The sequence below is a fragment of the Saccoglossus kowalevskii genome, chromosome 8 (genome assembly GCF_978046115.1).
Source record: "Saccoglossus kowalevskii chromosome 8, keSacKowa6.1, whole genome shotgun sequence".
Taxonomy (NCBI): Eukaryota; Metazoa; Hemichordata; class Enteropneusta; family Harrimaniidae; genus Saccoglossus; species Saccoglossus kowalevskii.
In genome coordinates, this window is record NC_140648.1 from 31,051,865 (window position 1) to 31,077,591 (window position 25,727).

General features: G+C 32.2%; 2 protein-coding genes across 2 annotated transcripts in view; one reads left to right on the forward strand and one right to left on the reverse strand.

The window, feature by feature from the left end:
• On the reverse strand, positions 1-25,177 carry LOC100375858 (growth arrest-specific protein 7-like). The gene is made up of 13 exons (XM_006813418.3): positions 24,898-25,177; positions 21,105-21,267; positions 20,091-20,239; positions 19,382-19,471; positions 15,197-15,294; positions 14,841-14,915; positions 14,408-14,552; positions 11,761-11,892; positions 11,411-11,450; positions 10,933-11,012; positions 8,765-8,863; positions 3,440-3,586; positions 1-1,204 (listed from the first exon to the last, which is right to left on the reverse strand). The coding sequence occupies exons 1-12, from the start codon at positions 25,147-25,149 to the stop codon at positions 3,470-3,472; spliced, it is 1,440 nt and encodes a 479-aa protein (XP_006813481.1). The 5' UTR covers positions 25,150-25,177; the 3' UTR covers positions 1-1,204; positions 3,440-3,469.
• The window catches only part of LOC102805256 (uncharacterized), a 33,487-nt gene continuing 12,678 nt past the window's right edge, over positions 4,919-25,727 (forward strand). Inside the window, exon 1 of the mRNA XM_078007163.2 lies at positions 4,919-5,075. Coding sequence (XP_077863289.2) covers positions 5,038-5,075 — 38 coding nt within the window. The 5' untranslated portion in view covers positions 4,919-5,037. The remainder of the gene's footprint in view (positions 5,076-25,727) is intronic.

A 25,727-nucleotide genomic window follows, 5' to 3' on the forward strand; every position in this document is an offset into this window, starting at 1 on the left:
TTATTTTTTTCACATTCTAGAATATCATAATTACTGGCAAAACCTTGATAATTGGTCAGTATTAAAATGATTCATGACATCACAGTTGGACGCTACACGATTGGTCAGGAGTGAAATGATCTATGACATCACGGTTGGATGCTAAATGATTGGTCAGTATTAAAATGATCTATGACATCACAGCTAGACGCTACACGATTGGTCAGGAGTGAAATGATCTATGACATCACGGTTGGATGCTAAATGATTGGTCAGTATTAAAATGATCTATGACATCACAGCTAGATGCTACACAATTGGTCAGGAATGGAATGATCTATGACATCACGGTTGGATGCTAAATGATTGGTCAGTATTAAAATGATCTATGACATCACAGCTAGACGCTACACAATTGGTCAGGAATGGAATGATCTATGACATCACGGTTGGATGCTAAATGATTGGTCAGTATTAAAATGATCTATGACATCACAGCTGGACGCTACATGATTGGTCAGGAGTGGAATGATCTATGACATCACAGCTGGACGCTACATGATTGGTCAGGAGTGGAATGATCTATGACATCACGGTTGGGGGCTACATGATTGGACAGTATTAAAATGATCTATTACATCACAATTGGATGCTACATGATTGGTCAGGAGTGGAATGATCTATGACATCACGGTTGGGGGCTACATGATTGGTCAGGAGTGGAATGATCTATGACATCACAGTTGGGGCTACATGATTGGACAGTATTAAAATGATCTATTACATCACAATTGGATGCTACATGATTGGTCAGGAGTGGAATGATCTATTACATCACAATTGGATGCTACATGATTGGTCAGGAGTGGAATGATCTATGACATCACAGTTGGGGCTACATGATTGGACAGTATTAAAATGATCTATTACATCACAGCTGGACGCTACATGATTGGTCAGGAGTGGAATGATCTATGACATCACGGTTGGGGGCTACATGATTGGACAGTATTAAAATGATCTATTACATCACAATTGGATGCTACATGATTGGTCAGGAGTGGAATGATCTATGACATCACAGTTGGGGCTACACTCATCCATCTTGTACAGCAGACAATGGAGTTTGAATTAAAAAAAAAAAAAAAATATTCAAAATGGTATGTTGAATTTCTTGGCAGTCAACAACAATAATACTGGTAACATCTAGTATGCAGTAGTTAATCTGAAAAAAAAAAAAAAAAAAATATCAAAAGAATCAAGCAAATAATTGTCACAGGCTTTGTAGTGATTGGTGATATTGGAATATTTTGAACAAAGTACAATACATTTTTAATTGATACATTACTTAAAACATACTGAAGATGTAGGCCCATGCTCGACTAAGCACCTAACCCCTACTTTTTACCATTTCTATTTACAAAGTCACATTCTACTAAGTGCCCATCCCTTCCAAAATGCCCCAAATTTGACTTTCTAGTCATACAACCTGGTTATTTGTTTGTTTGACATTACAAAATATCGGTAATCAAAATTGTATACTATAGCATTGACTGCCATGAATATGGTTTGAATGCATAAACTACGCTTCGACAATAATCTGCTAACAACCATGAAAAGCAGTAAATACTTTATTCCACATTCAATTTATATACATTTGACAACAGAGATAATGAGGAAAATCTTGACATTGACTGTTTTTCCACAGACCCTATTAATTTTTAAATCATAAAATCTGATGGTATGTAAATAATATTGGAATAAAGCGTATTTTTTGTGACCATTTCTGTTTCTTCATTGTAATTTTGCAATTTTATTTTCCCCAAATATTGTGGCACAAAATATGGTGAACTAAAATTGTCATTTGTTTAATTTGTTGAGGGGGTGCTTGACTAACCTCCCATGGCACTTAGTCGGATGAGTAAGGTAGCAATGTATACATTGTCAGAAAGCTGTGATGTTGAGACATTTTTGCTCATTTCTGCAAATTAGCTATACCTTGAATCATTAGAAAATCACTGGGTAGCAAATTTAGCTATAAATTGAATCAATGAAATCACCGGGTAGCTAAATTACATTGTAGCTGTAACTTGAATCAATGGAATCACTGGGTAGCTAAGTTAGCTATAACTCGAATCAATGGAATCACTGGGTAGCTAAATTAGCTATACACTGAATCAATGAAATCACTGTGTAGCTAAATTAGCTATACATTGAATCAATGAAATCACTGGGTAGCTAAGTTTGCTATACATTGAATCAATGAAATCACTGGGTAGCTAAATTAGCTACACATTGAATCAATGAAATCACTGTGTAGCTAAATTAGCTATACGTTGAATCAATGAAATCACTGGGTAGCTAAGTTAGCTATACGTTGAATCAATGAAATCACTGGGTAGCTAAGTTAGCTATAAATTGAATCAATGAAATCACTGTGTAGCTAAATTAGCTATACGTTGAATCAATGAAATCACTGGGTAGCTAAGTTAGCTATACATTGAATCAATGAAATCACCGGGTAGCTAAGTTAGCTATACATTGAAATCACTGGGTAGCTAAGTTAGCTATACATTGAATCAATGAAATCACTGGGTAGCTAAGTTAGCTATAACTTGAATCAATGAAATCACTGGGTAGCTAAGTTAGCTATACATTGAATCAATGAAATCACTGGGTAGCTAAATTAGCTATACATTGAATCAATGAAATCACTGTGTAGCTAAGTTAGCTATACATTGAATCAATGAAATCACTGTGTAGCTAAGTTAGCTATACATTGAATCAATGAAATCACTGGGTAGCTAAATTAGCTATACATTGCATCAATGAAATCACTGTGTAGCTAAGTTAGCTATACATTGAATCAATGAAATCACTGGGTAGCTAAATTAGCTATACATTGAATCAATGAAATCACTGTGTAGCTAAATTAGCTATACATTGAATCAATGAAATCACTGGGTAGCTAAGTTAGCTATACATTCAATCAATGAAATCACTGGGTAGCCAAATTAGCTATATATTGAATCAATGAAATCACTGTGTAGCTAAGTTAGCTATACATTGAATCAATGAAATCACTGGGTAGCTAAGTTAGCTATACATTGAATCAATGAAATCACTGGGTAGCCAAATTAGCTAAACATTGAATCAATGAAATCACTGTGTAGCAAAGTTAGCCATACATTGAATCAATGAAATCACTGTGTAGCTAAATTAGCTATACATTGAATCAGAGTAGCTAAATTAGCCAAACTGTGTAACTAAATTACATTGTAGCTATAACTTGAATCAATGAAATCACTGGGTAGCTAAGTTAGCTATACATTGAATCAATGGAATCACTGGGTAGCTAAATTAGCTATACATTGAATTAGAGTAGCTAAATTAGCCAAATTGCCATGCTAACTAAACAGGCATGTTTTACAATGTAAAAATGAGAGATAGAACCACATACTTTCACCAGTCAAATCATGATATACTAGCATTAGGTCAGTTTTAACTTGACAGGACGCAGACATCCTGTTGTATATGCCTTAACATAACTCTCTCTGTCTTTAACGAAATCTATCTTATTTATCATCCCAATAACACCTTCAAGAATCTGAAAAAAATAGGAATTAGAAAAAAATTAGTAATCATTAGCAATAAGTTTGCAGATAGATAATTTGATATGGTAACATAAACATAGAGACACTAGTATAAGTTTCAACCTGGAAATTCAGGGGTAGGCATGATTTTTTAAGCAAGACAGTGTTAAACAAATATTGAGGTGGTTATACTTATTCATGTATAAAAGAGCAGATAATGAACATGTAACATATTTATCTGAAACATCACCCACCACAAAAGCTCATTCATGGACGATGTTTCAGCGCCTAGGCAATGTTTTGGTATCACAAAAACAAATAAATACCGTAAAAACACATCCCCAGGTTTGTATTTCAAGCATGCACACAGAAACATTGTACATCAAACAAAATTGGACTACCACACATGCATGCAGGTCCAGACTGCAAACATGCAAACTTTTTGACAGTTAAGCGCAGAAGGTACAGCCAACAGACATTTTTCAAATTACACCTTGCTCTGAACTTTCACTCAAGGGTTAGACAAAAAGATCAAAACCCCTTGTACTCGGTAAAATGAAAAACAAAATCAAACATTTTATCAGTGTCTGAGTATATTCTCACACAGAATAAATAAAATAGTATTAATTACAATTTGTTACTTATATCAGACAGCAGTCAACCTTCTAAGTACTGATCAATATGCAAATAGGTTTTTGATGTACATGAATTTGTAACAATGTATTTGATTTCATCAGAATTTACAAGGATTTGTTTCTTCATTTTTTGTGTACAAACGCAGACATACAGACAGATAAACAGACTAACACCATTATTAAACTTAAAACAGTAGAAGACACATACATAAAGAGTGAAGAGAATAGAAGCCAAACAAAATCATATCACAATACCTTGGAGCTTGTGACCTAAAAATGAACCTTTCAGCAAATATTTGGGTTTATGATTGATTCACAATTGATTCAGTTCTGAAAAGGTGTACTAATTTTGGTGACATTAATACCGATGTGTGTAATAAGTGTGAAAAGGTAATGTACAGTGTATCGATTCAGGAATACTACAATAATTGCTATTTTATATTTATTAACGAGTATTCTATTTCCTGAAAGTGACACAAATATACCTTGAAAAATTTGTGAATTTTAATGCAAATTATACTGTTTTTAACAGTAGATACAGGAATCAGCATATGACAAACCATTGAGTGCAGACAATATGAATAAACATTTTTTATGTAAATTTCTTCCCCAACAAATCCATTGATTGTCCATGATGCTTTGCAGGTGAAGTTTTATTCAGCCTATTCATACCAGCAGATCATATCAACTCCTTCACATTTAAAAACAAAAATAAATGAAAAAATCTCCCATAAACGTTTGTATCACGCAGCACTGTGAAGAGGCCTTAATACGCTTTCAGTTACTAAACTCCTACAGTAGTTCGGTCTCTCAGCTGAGGTGGACAGGACATGGACGTGCAGGAGCAACCAAAATACGGGACACTGCAGTAAGTAACAATTATTTTATTTTTTAAAAAATGGGATCAAAGAAAAATAGGGAAAGGGGGGATGGTCACTGCTTGACACTGAATGAGTTTGGCATAGGATTGTATGGAAAGATTTGGTATGTAAACATATTCACTGACTTTGAATAGTACAGAGCAAAGTTATATATAAATCACCAAACTAAAAAGTGCTTTATTTTATTGATGAAATCAATACTTTTAAATATGTTTAAGCGCATACTTGCAGAATTGACAAGGGGGTCAATGTTATTGTCTACCAATTCCTGCACAAAATAATGCTGAATAAATTATATCACAAAAACCATAGGTGCACAATATTGCCCTATTTCAGGTATCAAATGATAGAATTGAAATCTATAACTGCTAAGTTCACAACTGTTCCCAGGTTCCAGCCACAAAGGCTTCTACCATTATGCGTTCTATATAGTGTTAATAGCTGGACGTCCTGGCAGTTCAAGTTACTGGTCTCAACCTTTTCACCACCAGTTTCCTCTTTTCATCACAAATTCACAAAATAGTCCTGTTTATAGTCTGCATTCTCCTTCAGAAGATTGGAGGGGAAAAAAACAAATTTTTTGAGCAAAAACTGAAAATTTACTCAAATTTTGTCTGTTGGCTCCAAAATTCAGGTTCATTGATGACTACAAAAAAAATAGCAGAAAAATTTGATCGAAAAAGTTTGGTGGTGAAAAAGTTAAGAGAGCAAATGTCAACAAAAGATTTCTATCAAAAAAACTTGAGTGATTTATTTTTGTTTTGCATTACAAAAACAAAAAAAATGTTTTCTGATCATCAGTAAGGTACAAACAATATAGTATTATTGTTTTACAGAATTAATATTTATTAAAATACCTAGAAATTTATCAGGAGACTTGTACACCCTTAAAAATACACAAGTTAATAAAATCCAGTATGTTCACACAATAACAGTGAAATGTGCCAACATGTTACACAGCACAGTCATTTTAGCACCAACTTGAATATATTAACGTTAATGATAGTCTTAATATCTATTAATTTTTAAATATAGAGAGGGAATTTAGATTAATTACATGCTAATCACACCCTCATGGCGTTCTTATGGGGTGACCTCATCATGACTGTATGCAATGCAGCTGCAACATCTTTAAAAAAAAAAAAAAAATAACAGAATGAACCATAAACAACCTATAAATCCATTTCTACGTTACAAATACAACTCAAATTAATCAATATTTTAAATTTCATCTACATTACACTTTTAGATACTATTCTGAGCTGTGCTGTTTTAAATATATTCTAAAAATATATAAAACAAAGCGGATTATTTAAATTCAGTTTTAGTAAAAACACATCACCACACCCAAAATCTCCTGTCAAATTATTTCAAATTTACAAATATATTTTACAGAAATAGAAATTAAACATTTTTTTCTGAAAGTACTGTGGCAAAACAATTAGTCAAGCAATGAAGAAAAAGTAAAATATGAAATGGTGAAATATTTTCATATCATTCAATTTAAAAACATACTGTATTTTTAGCACTAGATAAATACCTTTGGTGTATAAGTAGTTGTACTGGTAGTTCACAGCTTTCAAACACTTATATACGTCATAACGCAAATGTCATATTTACATATTTTTGTAATATTTATTGCAAACCACTTTAGTTTTGCAACTCTGGGACAATCTCCAAATGTTACATTACCCAGGTAGTTACTTTTTATGTAAATGATCTTAAACAGTCAAAACATCAAAGCCAAAGAATTAATGCAACAGTGGGAAATGTTGACAACAATTTATTGGTGGGAAAAATTTCAAATCACGCTGGGAGAGGGGAAGAAAAAATCCAACTACCAGCAGCACTTCAGAAGGGGTTGGGACAATCCATGTCACATGGGATGGAAAATCCTTGAAGTAATAACTCAAGAAAGGAAGAAACAACTGCTCTCAGAAACAGGGGAGGTATTATGTCATGTATAGTAAGAGAGGGAACTTGGCAATCCCTGTTTAATACACAATGCCTTAGGAGAAGGCATTCAATTCCCTGTCACGCAGAGCACTCAAATAGAAGGTTACTTCAATTGTAGAAGACATAGTTTAGAAATGTGCAGTTAAAATAGAATAAAACATCAAGCATTTTGGAAAAGAATCTGTGGCAGTGCTACTATTTTTGGTATATTTCAGATTTCCTTTGACTTTGCAGTTTGCATGTACCAAAGATCACTGCATACAATTGAGATAGGGATACCAAAACTGGTCTAATTTCATTTAATTTGTTGATGCCTAAATTGGAAGTTCCAATCCCTCTTGATTAGACCACATCACTGTCTGGATTTGATTGCTAATAGTTATCATATTAATGGATGAATTCAGCCATGCGAGATAATATACAAATGATATTACTTAGTAGCACCTGGATAATGTCAATAGATTATACATGAATAATATCTTATTCACTCTATTAGAAGTGCAACTCCAATAGAAGCGAATTTTAACCAAAAATTGCATTTATTGTATACTACCGGTAAATTATTAAAATGTGACTTTGACGATAGAAAACACCTTTGTAATTTATGTGAACATATGCACTACTTTAAAATAAAATAAATTAGATTAGAAAACATGCTGTTACTGTATATCTAGTGAGTACATGTAGAGAATGAGAATTTTGTGGATTGAGAGGAAATAATGAAGAATTCTAAATATTAATATATAATTTATAAACTTCTAGATTGTTGGAATTTTAACACATGTGATAAAAATATTTACAATATCAAGTTTACCGGTATTATTTAATATTTAATGATACGATTGCTTACACCTGATATACGTTGAACTGAACTCCGCAGTGTAACTCGCATCATCCAGTTCGACTTTGAGGGCCAGGCCAGACTGAAGGTCTTGTAGAAATGTAGCCTTTATGATATCAAATACTGTAAAGGGGGTAATTATTCACTGGGTTTTAATTTTGCTCATTTCGCTGACTTGAAAATGCGTTAAATTAAAACCCAGTGAATATGTAAAATTTAGCATAGAACACATTATCTAAATGGTAAATCAGCGAAATTTAAACCCAGTGAAAATTAGTCATTTTACAGTATATCGAATGCTGTAGTACATTCAGTGTCATAAGAGCATGAATGTATTTTATATAAAATATTTTATGTTTTTTATGATGATTGTAAACAACTTGATCAATTACCATTGTGAATGTATAACCACAATATAAATACTGTTAACCATTCAATTTTTACTGCTACTGTGAAATACTTCATTTTAGCTGGAATAAATTTTTTCTGAAAAGACATTTTAGATGTTTTGTATAAAGTTTATTTTCAATGATTTTTGATGAGGTGAATGTACAACATAGGAAGAAGGGCATTTTCACTGGAGTTTTTTTCACTGTCACTGAGAGCCCATGTTTTACAACCCCAGAAAAATTTTCACTGCTACAAATGTCTGCACTTTTCACTGAATTTGTGAAAAATCTATGGCAGTAAATCAACCAATGGTTGAGAGAAACCCACAAATACTCATAAGCCAATAAAATGATTGAATGTTAAATATTTTTCAAATTTCCATAGAAAGCAGTCATGCCTATATAAGCCAGCAAATTTAACTGTGTATAAATATAATATTTTTGTTTCCAAGCAACACAGAATGGATTCTATACATAATGTTGTACCTACCTTTTGACTGAGTGCATCTCTGTCATTTCGTAGGTTGAAGTATTTTTCATGTTGTGCCTTCACCATGTTTATCCTATTTACTTCAATTTTTTCTAATTCCTGAAAAAAAATTTAGATGTAGATTTTCATTACTATTAACTGTATTTTATATTAAAAGTACAACTTGCAGTCTTTCATTTGCATATTTTCAGTCTGAACAGTCTTTCATTTGCATATTTTCAGTCTGAACAGTCTTTCATTTGCATATTTTCAGTCTGAACAGTACTTCATTTGCATATTTTCAGTCTGAACAGTCCTTCATTTGCATATTTTCAGTCTGAACAGTCTCCATTTGCATATTTTCAGTTTCAATACTGTTTGAATACTCATTTGCATATTTTCAGTCTGAACAGTCTTTCATTTGCATATTTTCAGTCTGAACAGTCTTTAATTTGCATATTTTCAGTCTGAACAGTCTTTCATTTACATATTTTCGGTCTGAACAGTCTTTCATTTGCATATTGTCAGTCTGAACAGTACTTTATTTGCATATTTTCAGTCTGAACCGTACTTCATTTGCATATTTTCAGTCTGAACAGTCCTTCATTTGCATATTTTCAGTCTGAACAGTCTTCCATTTGCATATTTTCAGTTTCAATACTGTTTCAATACTCATTTGCATATTTTCAGTCTGAACAGTCTTTCATTTGCATATTTTCAGTCTGAACAGTCTTTCATTTGCATATTTTCAGTCTGAACAGTCCCTCATTTGCATATTTTCAGTCTGAACAGTACTTCATTTGCATATTTTCAGTTTGAATACTGTTTCATTTGCATATTTTCAGTTTGAACAGTCCTTCATTCGCATATTTTCAGTCTGAACAGTCTTTCATTTGCATATTTTCAGTCTGAACAGTCTTTCATTTGCATATTTTCAGTCTGAACAGTCTTTCATTTGCATATTGTCAGTCTGAACAGTACTTTATTTGCATATTTTCAGTCTGAACAGTACTTCATTTGCATATTTTCAGTCTGAACAGTCCTTCATTTGCATATTTTCAGTCTGAACAGTCTTCCATTTGCATATTTTCAGTTTCAATACTGTTTGAATACTCATTTGCATATTTTCATTCTGAACAGTCTTTCATTTGCATATTTTCAGTCTGAACAGTCTTTCATTTGCATATTTTCAGTTTGAACAGTACTTCATTTGCATATTTTCAGTTTGAATACTGTTTCATTTGCATATTTTCAGTTTGAACAGTCCTTCATTTGCATATTTTCAGTCTGAACAGTCTTTCATTTGCATATTTTCAGTCTGACCACTGTCCTTTATTTACATAATTGTTTTATTAATTTTAAAATGGTAGCCTGGTTACCTTCTTTGGCAAGTCTTTCGGCTTTCTACTTAACAGTCCATATCAATTAATTCCAACATTAGAGACAAAAACTAGACAACATTTCCATACTGTTATGGAGATGGCCAAAAAAAATAACCATGCAGGCTATAAAATGGTGGCGCTATCATTGTATAATTTTCTAGATAATCACATCTTTATAACCTTAATAAACCCTAACTGTTTATGGCTTTTGTTGACCAATAAAAATATTGCTTTCATAAACACTATGGCTGAACTACAAGACTGCGAGACACAATTTAAACAGTGGATTATTTTCAAACAGAAATAATGTTTTTTTTTATATTTAGGTTTTGCTAGATATTACAGAGTACCATATAAATATAATGAAATTATTTCATTGTTCTAAATTGGTTTCAAGTGTCTGATTTTGACAAAAAAATATACCAGCATTTCCATATACTTTATGACCTAGATCATGTATGATATTACGTGGTGTGGTCAATCATCTCTGAATTCCAACAATGAGGGCGTAGTTCTAACTGAGGAGAAACCCAGAATAACTGTAAAATACTTTATTTTAGCTGGAATTAATTTTCGCTGAAAAGATATTGTGGGAGTTTTTTGTATGAAATTTATTTTCACTGATTTTTGACAAGTTGAATGTAAAATATAGGAAAATAGGTATATATGCTGGATTTTATTTTTACTGAATCATTTTTTGAGTGAAAATAGCGAAAAATTAATTCCAAGCGAAAATACAGTACATTTCTGAGGCTAACTACCAGGGACTAGCCTTAACTAGTATAATTTATTGAACTTTATACTTACAATAGTGAATGTAATCATATCTTGAAACCATTGATCTTGGGTTGTGTTATATGCATCTATGTTTTTACTTAATTCATCACCTACAAAACAAAATAATAATTGGTAATTCAAACAATGCTACCACATGAATTTTGTGCATCTGAACTCATTAACATAATGACTAAAATGTAAAATACTTTTTAGTTTCACGATTTTTGTTGAAGGGATGTTTCAGTGAAAATAAAGCGAATATAGTTTTATCCTATATTTTACATTCAACTCCAAATAAAATCCATACAAATCACCATACTTTCTGGCGAAATTAATTCAAGCTAAAATAATGTATTTTACAATATGTATTTTACATTTCAGTGAATTATAAAATGTTCATTCATTACTGCTGGCAATTTACAATACTACTGTACAAACAAACTAACATCTGTTATGGTTGCTATAGTAACTGTAAACTTGTTGTAAGATAAAGTTTCAGGTGGCATACCTGATTGGACTGTCTTCTTTTTAGCTTTTTCAAATTCAGCCTAGAAACAAGAAAGCCAAAAAATATTATTAATATTAAACAGTTAGTCAAAACATTTTTTATTATTAATTTACGATAGGATTTGGTGCTCAGCACCATGCAGTGCAATGTACATTTCTAGTTTGATTTGTTAATTTCATATCTGTGTGCATATTTTAGCAAATAAGCCCAAATTGCAGGATGGATCCTCAAGGCATAGAGTGGTGGCATTATTAACACTATAGTTTATAGGGGTTATGTGTGAAAAAAGTTATTTAAAAAAGCAGGGAAAGTCTGAGTTTGAAATGGAAATTAATTTATGTTAAACTTACCTTTGTTGCTGTTGGACTAGATTGTTTTATTTCAAGGTCTTTTTTGCGGTCTTCTAATTTCTGTTTTGATTTTTCTATTGCTTGCATCTTATTTGCTAACTGCTTTCTCTCGTCTGTCATTTGTTGTTCCATCTGAAAAATGCAGAAAGAAGCGACATGACAAAAGCAGTGGAGATGAGTGGAGACATGGGAGCTAGCAGACATACATGTAGGGGTGGGTGCAGGAAAGGAAGAGGTATTAATAACATTCTTTACCAAGGCTACTATTTCTCTTGACGACTGTTAAATGTAGAAGAAATCAAATATTGCATCCCCTCACTTTTTTAACACCTCAATGTTTCAAAATCTTCAGAATATAAAATATGATTTCCATCAGCTAAGAAAAGTGCAATTTACTGACTTAAAAAAAGTTCTGCTTCAAGAGAGATGCTATTGGAAAGTCACACAAAAATCCACACATACAATATACAACATTTTGAAAACAATTCTGACATGAAAAATGATAGACAAATAACAATATTTTAGGGATATACATTGTAGTCATAGCAACATCATCTTGTAAGCATTCAACTCAAGATTGAGTGAAGTAAGGAAAAAAATTTGCACAGCTATTCTACATCTCCCCACCCTCAGTTTGTATTGGTCAAACCCTTCATCAGTCTCTTAATAACTGGGAACACTGCACTGCAATTCTCTAGACAGTATTTCAAAACAAGTCATGAGTTTGGCCATGCATGGCCAGACAGTTCAGACATTATTATTACAAAAAACAAAATAGAAGTATGTTACATACAATGTAACATGTCAACAGCTGTAAACAAAATTTTACTGACAATGCAGCCATAATTACTATATTTTTGAAATTTTCAGAATTTAATACACTCACAGAGACAACATTTCACAAAAGTCACTGACATTCTGTGTTGTAGGACCCAAATACAATTTTCACTGCTACAAATTTTGAAAAAATTGTCTCGTGTGAAATTAAAACAGTATTTATTATTTTCCTATATTGTATTTTTTCCATTAGAAGTACATTTCTAATACAAGTGTATGTAACCAAAAACTCACAACTTACAAATCTCAATATTTAAATACATCAAGAATTATACGCAGTCAGGATAATGACCAGTGAGTTGGTAAAACAAAACACTATAGTGGTATTGTCACATTATTTGTATCATATGGAGAGAATACTGCATCTTGTAAATCATAAATAAAATTGTAGTTTTAAGATTCATTGAGACAGATGCCCAAAAGTTGACTAATGTTTATCTACAGTGTGTTAATTATTACCCATTCCTGATTGATGAATCACTGGGTTTTATATTTTATTGTTATCTATTGGTATTTAATATAAAAGAAAATTTAAAGTGGAATGATTTAAATGTACAGTCATTTGTACAACGTTTTGTTAAATATAAATAAAAACTGAAAAAGAAAAATACAACAATCTGTTATAATTTGTTTTAAATATTTAAATCAAATTTTTTTTTTTTCCCAAATTGCAATGAGAATCCTGCATTGAGATGGGTGGAGCAAGGTCAAAGGTTACCATGAACAAAGTTGTGTGATACATGGTGTTTATCATAGAAGACCCCCTAAGTAGGCAGTTATTTGAAAAGCAGTAAAACCAACTTGTCATTCCATCTGTTTGGAGATTCACAAGAAACCTAAAGTTCTACCATGTTTTAATCCACACATTCTGCCAGCAATTTCTGGTAATTTTGAAAACCATTGTGAAGTGTGCAACATATATAAATACTTGTAACACTCCTAATCTACGAATTGGGTCTAAGTCTATAACGAAAACCCTTTTCAGGAGACAAGGCAGCCAAGAGATAACAGCAACTCACAGTTGTATACACTGCCCCCAGTGTTGCTGTAAGGTCATTAAAGACACCCCAGCTCTCTGTTACAAGTACTAACTATTGACAGGGATAGACTCAAGGGATCATACACCATGGTATGTAAAATCCAATGTTTTCTGCAGTACCATAAATAAACACAGAAAACTACAGGAGGAAGTAGTAATAGTATAAAACACAACTGAGGGAAATATTAGAACAGTCAAAAGTGGAAAAAAAAGCTATCAGAGGATTGCAAAGCTACAGAATTTACAAAAACAAAACCAGTGTGAGGCAGAAAAACTTAAGAAAAAAAGCAAATGAATTGATAGAGAGTTCAAATGGAGAAGATGCTATTGCAAATTATAATGAAACTGCCAGGATGGAATTAAAAGATGCAGCATTGTACATGGATGAGTGGAAATATCACCATGGCAACACTCTGTAAACCATGTTAATTTAGTGTCACAGGTTTGTATTACGCAATTCTATGGGAGGAACCATCCTAATGTCTGAAAACAGCAAATTTACTGACACCAAATGTACCATCACAAAGACTGACACAAGAAGCTTTAAAATGGATGCCATTTGGCCATCTTGAAATAGATGCATCTATGTGACATGACATGAAATGTGTATAAAATTTGAACATGATCAATCAAGACAAGTCAGAGATGTGGCTCATTTATTGCAAAGAATATGGCCACCTATCTGCCATTTTCAATATGACCTGAAAAACAACATGGCCAATGTACCGGGGTATGTATAATTTTTGAAGAATAAAACAAACAAAAAATCACCTTTTTCATTTCTTTTTTAAGTACATCTTTATATGCCAGTAATGGTTTTTCTACTTCTTCTCTTAACTTTGTAGCAAACTGACGATGTATTTCAGCTTCTTCTGACAGACTTAGTTTAATTCTATTCCATGATTCCTTCACTGTTCTAATATGAGACAAAAAAAATCGAAACAAATTTACCAAATTTTTCTTCAGTCTTACGGTACTCTGAAATCAGACAAAATATATCAATTGGACTTTTTATGATGATATTTCAAGATTGTTTATGGTTACGATCCTGGCACACGTAGCCTAGCTTTATTGAATTATACATTCACTACCCATATTTTTCTTTTGCTATTGCGATTTTTATCTTAACCATAATAAATAATGCAGAAACAGGTTAGAATTTAAATGTACAACAATATCATGCTAAATGCATGCCTTATCTTACCCTTCTTCCCTTGCTCCAAACTGACTTTGTGATAGTTTTAGTAAGCTTTTTGCATACATTTCTTCAATTGCAGCCCTGTAACAACAATAAATGTACATTTATTGGACATCATATGTCCACTGTTGAAAAACTTGACAACATGACATTTAGCATTTGTAAAAGGTAATTATGTGAACAATTTATCTACCATAAAGTTCTATAAGTACATATTAATGATTTTTAATGGCAGACATGATATTCAACAAAACAAGTAGAAATAATCACAGGCTTAATATGGCTCAGTATGGTTCCTCAGTTTTCTACAAATTTCAAAAGATTTCATTCACATTCATTCTTTCATGTTTCAATGGTCTTACCTTTCTTTGAAAAGCTCAGCCATTTCTTTAGATACTATTTTGCCAAGATGGTGTTTATTGTGTAGAATACTGAACCCACTTTGGTCTTCTCTATCAGCCTGGTCAAGGAAAACAACAAAAATGTCAAACAATTGATGCTGTTAAAAATTACTTTTACAAACTATGAAATAATGCGGATATAAATTTGTATTTTATTTTGAAAAGCACCATCAATAGGAAATATTCAAATGAGCATTATAATTCATAATTCTTATAGGTAAAGATTTGCCTCTCTTTACATTTTTGGATTAGTCTACAGAATGCTGATATGAGGGGGGGTTGGGTTCCACATTCTGTAAAACATGTTTAAATAGCTACATGTCATTTTTTGTTAATTTGATGGATTAGTAAATTATTAATTTAACTAAGGTGTCAACAATCTCATTGGGAAAATATTCTTTATTTTAAAGCGAGAGAGAGTCGTCACCTGTGCATGCGTGGGAATTGAATCCCAAGTGGTGATAACAACACATGCTAAAACGCAAAGGCTCATGGTAATATGCTTGTTTGTAAACAATGACACGCTATGGCCATCTGACACATGTGCAGGTGACGACTCCCCCGCTTTAAATTAGGGACATCTTGAATTAGTGAAATTACAGATTAGCTCAATTAGCTAAAATAACATGCTAGCCAAAATGGCATGTTTTACAGTACATTGACATCAAATACCAAAACTGTTTTAGCTATCATATACTTTCTGTCAGTTTAGATTACACAAGTTCCCCCACAGTGACACACAAGTGCTGGTTACATTTAAACAAGCAGCCTATCGGCTGAGATAGCTCCGCTGTTAGCAATGCACATTTCAATTAAAGAAGTGAAGACATCATTAGAAAATGAACAATATGAATAGTATCAAAGCAATCGGACTTACAGTTTTTAACAAGAAGTCGAAAATATCACTTTTTACCAAAAATTACAAAAATATTCACCAAAATAAATTAATTAGAGAATTGAAGATATCATCACAAAACGAACAAATCTGAGAGAGGTCCACATGTAGTACCTATATATGTAATATCAAAGCAATAGGACTTACAGTTTTCAACAAGAAGTCGAAAATATCACTTTTTACCAAAAATGACAAAAATATTCACCAAAATTAGAGAATTGAAGATATCACAAAATGAACAAATCTGAGAGAGGTCCACATGTAGTACCTATATATGTAATATCAAAGCAATCGAACTTGCGGTTTTTAACAAGAAGTCAAAAATATCACTTTTTACCAAAAATGACAAAAATATTCACCAAAATTAGAGAATTGAAGATATCATCACGAAATAAACAAATCTGAGAGAGGTCCACATGTAGTACCTATATATGTAGTATCAAAGCAATTGGACTTGCGGTTTTTAACAAGAAGTCGAAAATATCACTTTTCACCAAAAAATGACAAAAATATTCACCAAAATTAGAGAATTAAAGATATCATTACAAAATGAACAAATCTGAGAGAGGTCCACATGTAGTACCTATATATGTAATATCAAAGCATTTGCACTTGCGGTTTTTAACAAGAAGTCGAAAATATCAGTTTTTACCAAAAATGACAAAAATATTCACCAAAATTAGAGAATTAAAGATATCATTACAAAATGAACAAATCTGAGAGAGGTCCACATGTAGTACCTATATATGTAATATCAAAGCAATTGCACTTGCGGTTTTTAACAAGAAGTCGAAAATATCAGTTTTTACCAAAAATGACAAAAATATTCACCAAAATTAGAGAATTAAAGATATCATTACAAAATGAACAAATCTGAGAGAGGTCCTCATGTAGTACCTATATATATAATATCAAAGCAATTGCACTTGCGGTTTTTAACAAGAAGTCGAAAATATCAGTTTTTACCAAAAATGACAAAAATATTCACCAAAATTAGAGAATTGAAGATATCATCACGAAATGAACAAATCTGAGAGAGGTCCACATGTAGTACCTATATATGTAGTATCAAAGCAATTGGACTTGCGGTTTTTAACAAGAAGTCGAAAATATCAGTTTTTACCAAAAATGACAAAAATATTCACCAAAATTAAAGAATTAAACATATCATTACAAAATTAACAAATCTGAGAGAGGTCCACATGTAGTACCTATAGATGTAATATCAAAGCAAATGCACCTTCGGTTTTTAACAAGAACTCGAAAATATAGTTTTTACCAAAAATGACAAAAATATTCACCAAAATTAGAGAATTAAAGATATCAACATGAAATGAACAAACCTAAGAGAGGTCTACCCAAGGTACATATACACCAAGTATCAAAGCATTTAGGCTTGTAGTTTTCAAGAAGAAGTCGAAAAAGTAAAACATTGACACGGACGACGACGACGGACAATCACTCATATGATAAGCTCCGCTCGACAAAGTCGACAGCGGAGCTAAAAAAACAAAAGTGCCAAAGCTCACAACTTACAATTCACAACATGAAAAAAACAACATATAAAATCGATAAAAACTTAATACACATGTTACCCATGTGACCAACACAAACTGGTTAGATTTTAAGAAGAAAAGTCAAGGTTACAGAGTCACCAAACACATTTTTGACCATACTTCTGTAACCATAATAAATAAATTATACTTTAAAGAGTGTATATAGATATTGAAGAAATTTTGGCGCAGGTTTGCATCTCATCAGAGTGCTGTCTATAGTGGTTATGTACATTGATCGTAATAAACTTCTAGTCCAAATTAAATGTAAAGCGAGTTCAAAACCACACCTATAAAACCAATTAAAATACAAGAATCTTACAGAAACCAAAGCTTTTCTTTTGAAGAGGTATATGAATCATGCATGATAAAGCACCTGCTTTATTGCCACTGACACCCCAGTGTGATAGCATTTACTGTGATGTACATTCTTAGTCATAACATTCTATAGGAATTAAATCACTAGCTGTTAAGGTCACACATTAACCTCTGACCTCTGACATATGCTACGAATATATTCAATGATAGAGTGCAATTGTGAATCAATCATGGTGGGTATATCGGTTACTATGGTAATTGATGACAATGACTGAATCTTGTGATTCAGTTTTCTCCCCAGGATGCAAAAAGCGTGGTGGTACTGGCACATTGCTTTGTTTTACAACCACACTGCTGTGGTACTTCCAATGTCCTTATCCTGACTGCCTGTGTGGTTTATCTTCACTGTGGCATTGTTTTGTTTTTTTAAATAAGTTAATTAAACTGAACCCCTATGTGTAGTTTATCATGATGCAACAAGAGACTTGTAAATGAATAATTGTGTAATGGAATGTTTATTTCTGTTTGGAATAATAAGCAAATTAGTATATAATTTATTATTTGATTTCAATATCTGTAGTAATCACAGCTTCTTAGAGCATTCTGATCTGAGCTTTGTATTCTCATACAGTACATTATAGTAATTTAATGGCAGAAATTATTACTAAATAAAATAAAGTTGATTGACATGACATCATAGTTACCCAGTAGTTTTAGGAAAGTAAACAGTTAGATGCATTTGAAAAATCTTCTATTATTTTTTGTTTTATTTGTTGTAATACGTATTATTAAAAATAAATATTACAAAAACATTTCAAATGGGCTTAGGGTTTTATGTTCCTTAGATGTTCACTATATACACAGGTTTGTCTGTAACACTTAATGTATATTAGTTAATATTTTATGTTAATTAACTAGTAATTGAATCATTCTATTATAAATTACGAGCAATGAATGTCAATGTGCCCTAAGATCAATCATGTACATTTGAAATGACAGCCATCAAATTATCACGTTTTTTTTTTAAAAGTGTTCCATATTTGTTGATTTAGGCACAAGTCAAAAAACTTTGGGCTTTTTTTATTCAAAACAAAAAATTAGTATTTGTTAGAATTTTCAAATAATTCACAATCATCAATACCATATATAAAAATGTTGTGATATGATGTAATCTTTTCAGGAACCAAGGGTGAAAGACTTAGAAATCACAAATATCATGTGTGAAACATAGTTAGTGATCATAATTTTTTGGGAGATTTTGTGAGCAATTGCATAAAATAAAGCCATATAGTAAAAGTCAAGAAATTTTTAATTATACCCAACTACTTTAAATTACATATTTCACCTTGCTACTACATCACAAAGGTATCCTTAACTTACCCAAAAATAGTCACAGTAACTGAATTCATCTGGTTTCAATAAACTTTGGTCTTTTAACGTGTCTGGATGTGGAAATGTTAAATTGTTGATCTGTCAAGAATAAAACAAATAAAGATAGATATATCAAACATTGGTCAAAAATAAATAATTGTTTTAACTAAAGAATTTGTCAAAAAAGTACTATAATACTTTCCTCCTGACAAACAACTTAATAACATTACCAAAAAAAAGCTGCTGAAATTGCTTACTGTGAAATACTTTATTTTAGCTGGAATTAATTTTCGCTGAAAAGACTTGTTGGGTGTTTTGTATGGAACTTATTTTCACTGATTTTTGACGAGTTGAATGTAAAATATAGGAAAAAGGTTTATTCAATGGTTTTTATTTTTAAAAAACAGCAAAAATTAATTCCATGCGAAAATAAAGTATTTTACAGTCCATTCAATGTAAGGAAAAGTTTTAAATAACCAGCCACCAAACAAAAAAAATATTATTTGAGCTTTTAGAAGGTTAGGATTGGGGACATGTACCATTGATCACTCTTTCAATGAAACTAGTTACAAATATACACATGACCTTTGACTTTTGGCAAATCATGAACAAACTTATCAGAGCACAATACAATCTACTGAAGGTATTAACCTCCACACACAAAGCTCCCCCTCCTCAAGAGGAAACAAAACCTGTAAAATGTAGGGTTCATACTTACAATAAACTGTTTGTTAATGACTGTGTTGGGTTTGTTTTGATTTGTTGAATTTTCTGGCGGGGCTGGTGCTGGAGATGCAGGTGGAGAGACCTCTGGATTGGACGGCAGTGGTGGTTTATTGTCTGGTTCATTATTTTCATTGCATACGTCTACAAAGAATTACAGGCAAGATTATTCACCATGATTTCTAATAATCCTTCTTTTCATTTGACATGTAAGATGGTTTAATAGGTCACTCATATGGTTACCATATGTTTTTACCCACTAGAGATTGCACAGTAAACACTGTACCATAGTGCATGAGTGATTACAGTGCCAGACAAATTTAGGTGATATTAAAGCTTATTATTTTGTCTGTTAAACATTTACTTATGCATTAAAATGATTGCCTAATATCACATTCATATTAAAAGATAAAATTTTATCATAATTATACTATTAATCAATATTATTTTTTAAAGAAAGAAAAATGAAATGTGTTTCAGATTAATGTCTTATGTACTGATATAATAAAACAAGCAGCCTGTCTGCTGAGATAGCTCCGCTGTTAGCAATGCACATTTCAATTAAAGAATTGAAGATATCATTAGAAAATGAACAAATTTGAGACAGGTCTACATGTAGCAATTGGTTTTCAACAAGAAGTCAAAAATATCACTTTTTACCAAAAATGACAAAAATATTCATCAAAATTAGAGAATTAAAGATATCATCACAAAAAATTGATCGATGGTGTCAAATGCAGCTGATAGATCCAGGAGACAGAGTAATACGTAGAGTCGATGAAAGAACAAATGTCATTATGGATTTTCAGAAGAGCTGTTTCAGTGCTGTGGTACTTTCTATATGCAGATTGTAGTGGTTCCAGAAGTGAGTTTGCAGTAAGATAGTCCGTCAGTTGAGAAGCAACAATCCTATCCAAAACTTTGCAGAGAAACGGCAAGTTTGAGACAGGACGATAGAAATTTACACAGAACCAACCAAGAAATATTTGAAATATTTGAAAATACTTACCTGTTTCCCTGGTTATGTCTGGCATCATCTCGACTGGCGGCTCCCATCTGGTTTCTCGCGTCACCTGATGAACATAATAAGGTTTTCCTTCCGGTGATTGGTATATTGTCCAATCACTCGGTAGATCGGTTTTCGAATGACGGGAAATTATAGGACTAGGAGTCTGGAAATAAACATAGGTGAATATTGATTAAAATAGTAAAAAAAAATATTTCTCATTCATCAAATCAAATTACTATTAAATGCATGTAATTATGCTATGCTATTTTTAAGATCAGACAGATAGTGGAAGGGTGGGTGAAGGGAGTGTTGGAGGGGGTGTCCAGTCCTCTTACAGTAACAAAAAAAGACAATTTGTTTAGAAAACATCACTCAAGACAGAAAACGGAAAGTTAATAATTAATATTCTAAACCAGAAACATCATAAATAATATGACAATTAATAATTGTTTTAATATATGAGAATATTCAAATTAAAATTAAAATGTTCAAAGCAGCTGCTTTAGAAAAAGAAATTATCGGATTGAAATGATTAATTGTCTAAAAATTCTAGTTTCTTTTTTGTGTTTTTCATAGTTAGATTTAATCTTTTCACCAGCAATTCCCTCTTTTCTTCACAAATTCACAAAATAGTCCTATTTATAGTCTGCACTTTCCTTTAGAAGATTGGGAGAAAAATAGCCTAATTTTTTGAGTAAAAACTGGACATTGACTCATATTTTGTCTGTTGCTTCCAAAATTAGGGTTCATTTCCAGAAATATTGAAGAATATAACAAAAAAGTGCTGAATAATTTGCGTGAAAAAGTCTGGTGGTAAAAAGGTTAAAATTCATATTTTTTTAAAAAATGTTTTTACTTCATTGTACTTATTGTATCAAATGCCCATATATGGGGCATGATGGCAATAAAGAATCAATTTTCATATATTGCTCAAAACACAAGAGTACGAATGGAATAATGTTTGATAGAAAAATAGTTTCCATGGTAACTAGTTAACACATTGTGATGTGATACACTCAGATATTAATGCAAGTTTTGGTACAATATAAATAAACAGAAAAAATGTTCATAATGATATGAAAAATATTTTTTTTTTTAATTTTTGTCTTTATAAATAAATATCAGAATAAAAACCTTCAAATTTCAAAATATTTTCAAATTATCCAAACCACTAAACTCTCTCCTCCTCCAACTCAAAATATTCTATCCTTCAAACTTGTGTAGGTACGCTGATACAGATATTGACTTAACCAGGAAGGTCAGCTGAAAAACCCATGTCATGATCTTTGCACATCCGCGTACAATAAATGTTTAAACATAACATGCAATAGAAAGAACATCGCTATTTTCAGCGAAATTGACACTAAAATGTTTTTGCCACTTACTCCATCAATTCATCACATACTATATATGCACACCTGCAGTGTTAATTATTCATACATTTCTGTCCTACAGGTGCAATTTTTGCATATTCATAAATAAGCTTCCTTGATTCTGAAATATAAATCAAATACCCCAGATACCTGTTCTGAATGCAGGATGAGGTAAATAAATTATCATTTCTATTAATATTCTCATGAGGGATAAAAATGATGATTTTGTTTACAGAGAAAGTATGCAATCCTCTTTCCAGTGCCCTTTCCATAGACTTTTAATGATTAGTCTGGATAGTTCTTATTCAAACACGTAATGTGGTAATACAACCAGGAAACAAACATCAGCGGTATGATACGATAGTTTGAATGCCACCCTTTATTTCAAAACCCTTACACATTCCATAGGGGGAGAGTAATGTTTACAAAATCAAATAAAAAAAGGGCCAGAATTGACGAAATACTAAAAAAAAACATGCACTCAAAATAGTTACAGCAAGCACTCGAAGTATTCAATGAATTTGCCTAGTTTGAATAAACATATGCTCATCGCTGAGTAATAAGATGAACTGTCATAGGTTTGCCATAAAAATAATTTAGCCAATGTGAATAGTTTTTTTGCTTTGATTTCATATTGATAACATTCCATTAGAAAATGAAATTCATCCGTAATATAACCTTGGTTGTACTTATTGCAAGTTCTGTTTTTTGAAGGGATTCTTTTATGTCATTCTATCTGCATTTCAATGTTGAGGAAATAGTCACTTAAAAAAAAACTTTACGAAGCTCATAACTCCCAAGCTCGTGGTACCATATATATATATCTATAATAGGTACACTCATGATACGCCCAACAGAACGAACATTTACTCATGATTACATTCTTAATTGTTGATTTTATTTTAGGGAAAACAGGTATTTTAAGTTTTTTTCTTAATGTTCTAAGGATCTTCCTTGAATTTCCAATTTACACTAATTATAAGAGCTAGATATTTTAACCATGATTAGTTCAAAACCCACAAAACTGTTTTTTTCCTTTACATTTCTCCAAAAAATGTTTTCCAGATTTATTATCCAATTGGAAATTATGTTAAAATGACACAAAAATGTGCAAAATGTAATACTAATATTTTAGTCCAAAAAATATGGCGTTCAAAGGGAACATGGAGTTTTTATTGTCAATGTCCCTTTATCACATTCATTGATTTGAAATTGACATGAAATTGACATAAGGCAAATTCATGAGTACACCACATGTAGGTGAACCTTGTCTACTTCAGACAAGTAACATAGAGTAGGTAGAGTCTATCTTATACTGTAAAACGATTAATTATTCACTGGGTTTAAATTTTGCTTATTTCGCTGACTGGAAAATGCGCTAAATTAAAACCCAGTGAATATGTAAAATTGAGCACATTAAAACACATAATGTCATTATTTAAAATATAAACCGTGAATTTAAAACCCACTGAATATGCCTGAAATGGTAAATCAGTGAAATTTAAACCCAGTGAAAATTAGTCATTTTACAGTAATCTACACGATTAATTCACTGTTACAACAAAGCACAACCATAAAAATAAAAACCATATCCAGGAAACTAAAATTTTAAAGTTTTTTTTTCTTTATAAAACACCATACAAGCTAAGCATACAGTCTCAAATAATTAACACTACATTCACCATTATTGTTGTCAGAGTATATATTGTCAGATAATATTCTATGATTTAGATTGAACCAACCATGACCTTGGACGACCAGAGTGTCCAAGGACTGTGACAAGTTAAACTGACCTCAGTTATTTATATGAAATGTACACCAGACACGGAGAAAGGAGAAAGGAGAAACAGATTTGTTTACAAAGTCTTCGATGGAAATCAATCGACAATTAAAACAATTACATTTAGCAACAATAGTTCGTAACAAATATTGTGACAATGTATTGCATAATTGATGAGTTATATTGATCGATTCCGATTGAGTGCAAATTATTCGGACTATGTATCTAAATGAACCGTGGGATTGCAGGTCCATGTTCAGACACAATACAAATTGAAGACATTCGACGTACTTACGTGGGAGTTTGCTTTCAAGGAGCGTCATGGCTTAAAATTACACAACTAAGTTTTATCGTAGGCCATACTTATTACAATGGAGGTTAAAAGCTTGGTGACCTAAGTATTACGATGTTAGTTGCCGGAGTCTAGCAAGGAAATATTGCTTAGAAATAACAAAAACGTCCAAAATTGTCGTATTTTGGTCATTTTTTCATCATTTCTATTAAACCTAGGTAATTTTCCTACTAGAATTCGGCAACCAACCGCACACTTGATCGCCAAGCCTCTGTTAAAAGAGGCAGTGAAATGAAAACTGAACGATCGTATATGTAAACTTTGACAACAAAGTCGAACGAAGTATACCTCAATTTTGACATATGACGCAGGAAACCATCCATTCACACTACCGCCTTTGGTTCCTCTCCACCATCCGCCATCAGGTTTCTCCAGTAGCGTGATCTTCTCGCCTGGATTAAACGTCAATGCGTCCTCTTGTTCCTCTCCTTTATAAGCGTAGAGACTCACACAGAACTCGTTCATCTCCATGTTTAACTTGTAAATGCTGCAGGATATGTGACCGTATCTCCAACGTGACGCGGCGAGTGATTCATGCATACACAGCACACTTCACAGTTCCGGAGTGTTTACGTATTTGCAATGGAATGAGCCATTTCCTGGTTGATCCTCGAGACGTCTTAGGACATCTCATTATCATAGTAGTAGACAGGGTATCGAGCTGAGGGGCTGTGTCTAGTAATAGTTTATCCCGCTTTCAGACCACTAAAAAACTTTGAGTGGTCCGAGGTCCTCCCCAGTCCACCGCTCATGGCGCTCTGCGTTCAAATTACCAAAAATAAACCAGCCAGGAGAACTCAACTACCAGACTTTCAACCCCCCGGGTCAAGTTTGAATGCTTTTAACAGTTGTTTTGCTAAAACACCAATAACAACATAATTATGTTAATATGCTAGTGAAATCTTTAAATATAAGGCTGAAATAATACGATATTTGTAATAGATGTTATGTAACACTAATATTTATTCTTGAAAGAAAGAAAAGTTACAAGGAATGAAGAAAAATCACAAAAAAGAACGACAATTGTGTGTTTTGAAGGGACATTTACATATATTCCGTGATGTCGTCATATTTCGACACGGTACACACTGAAAGAAAGCACATGTTGCAACACGTAA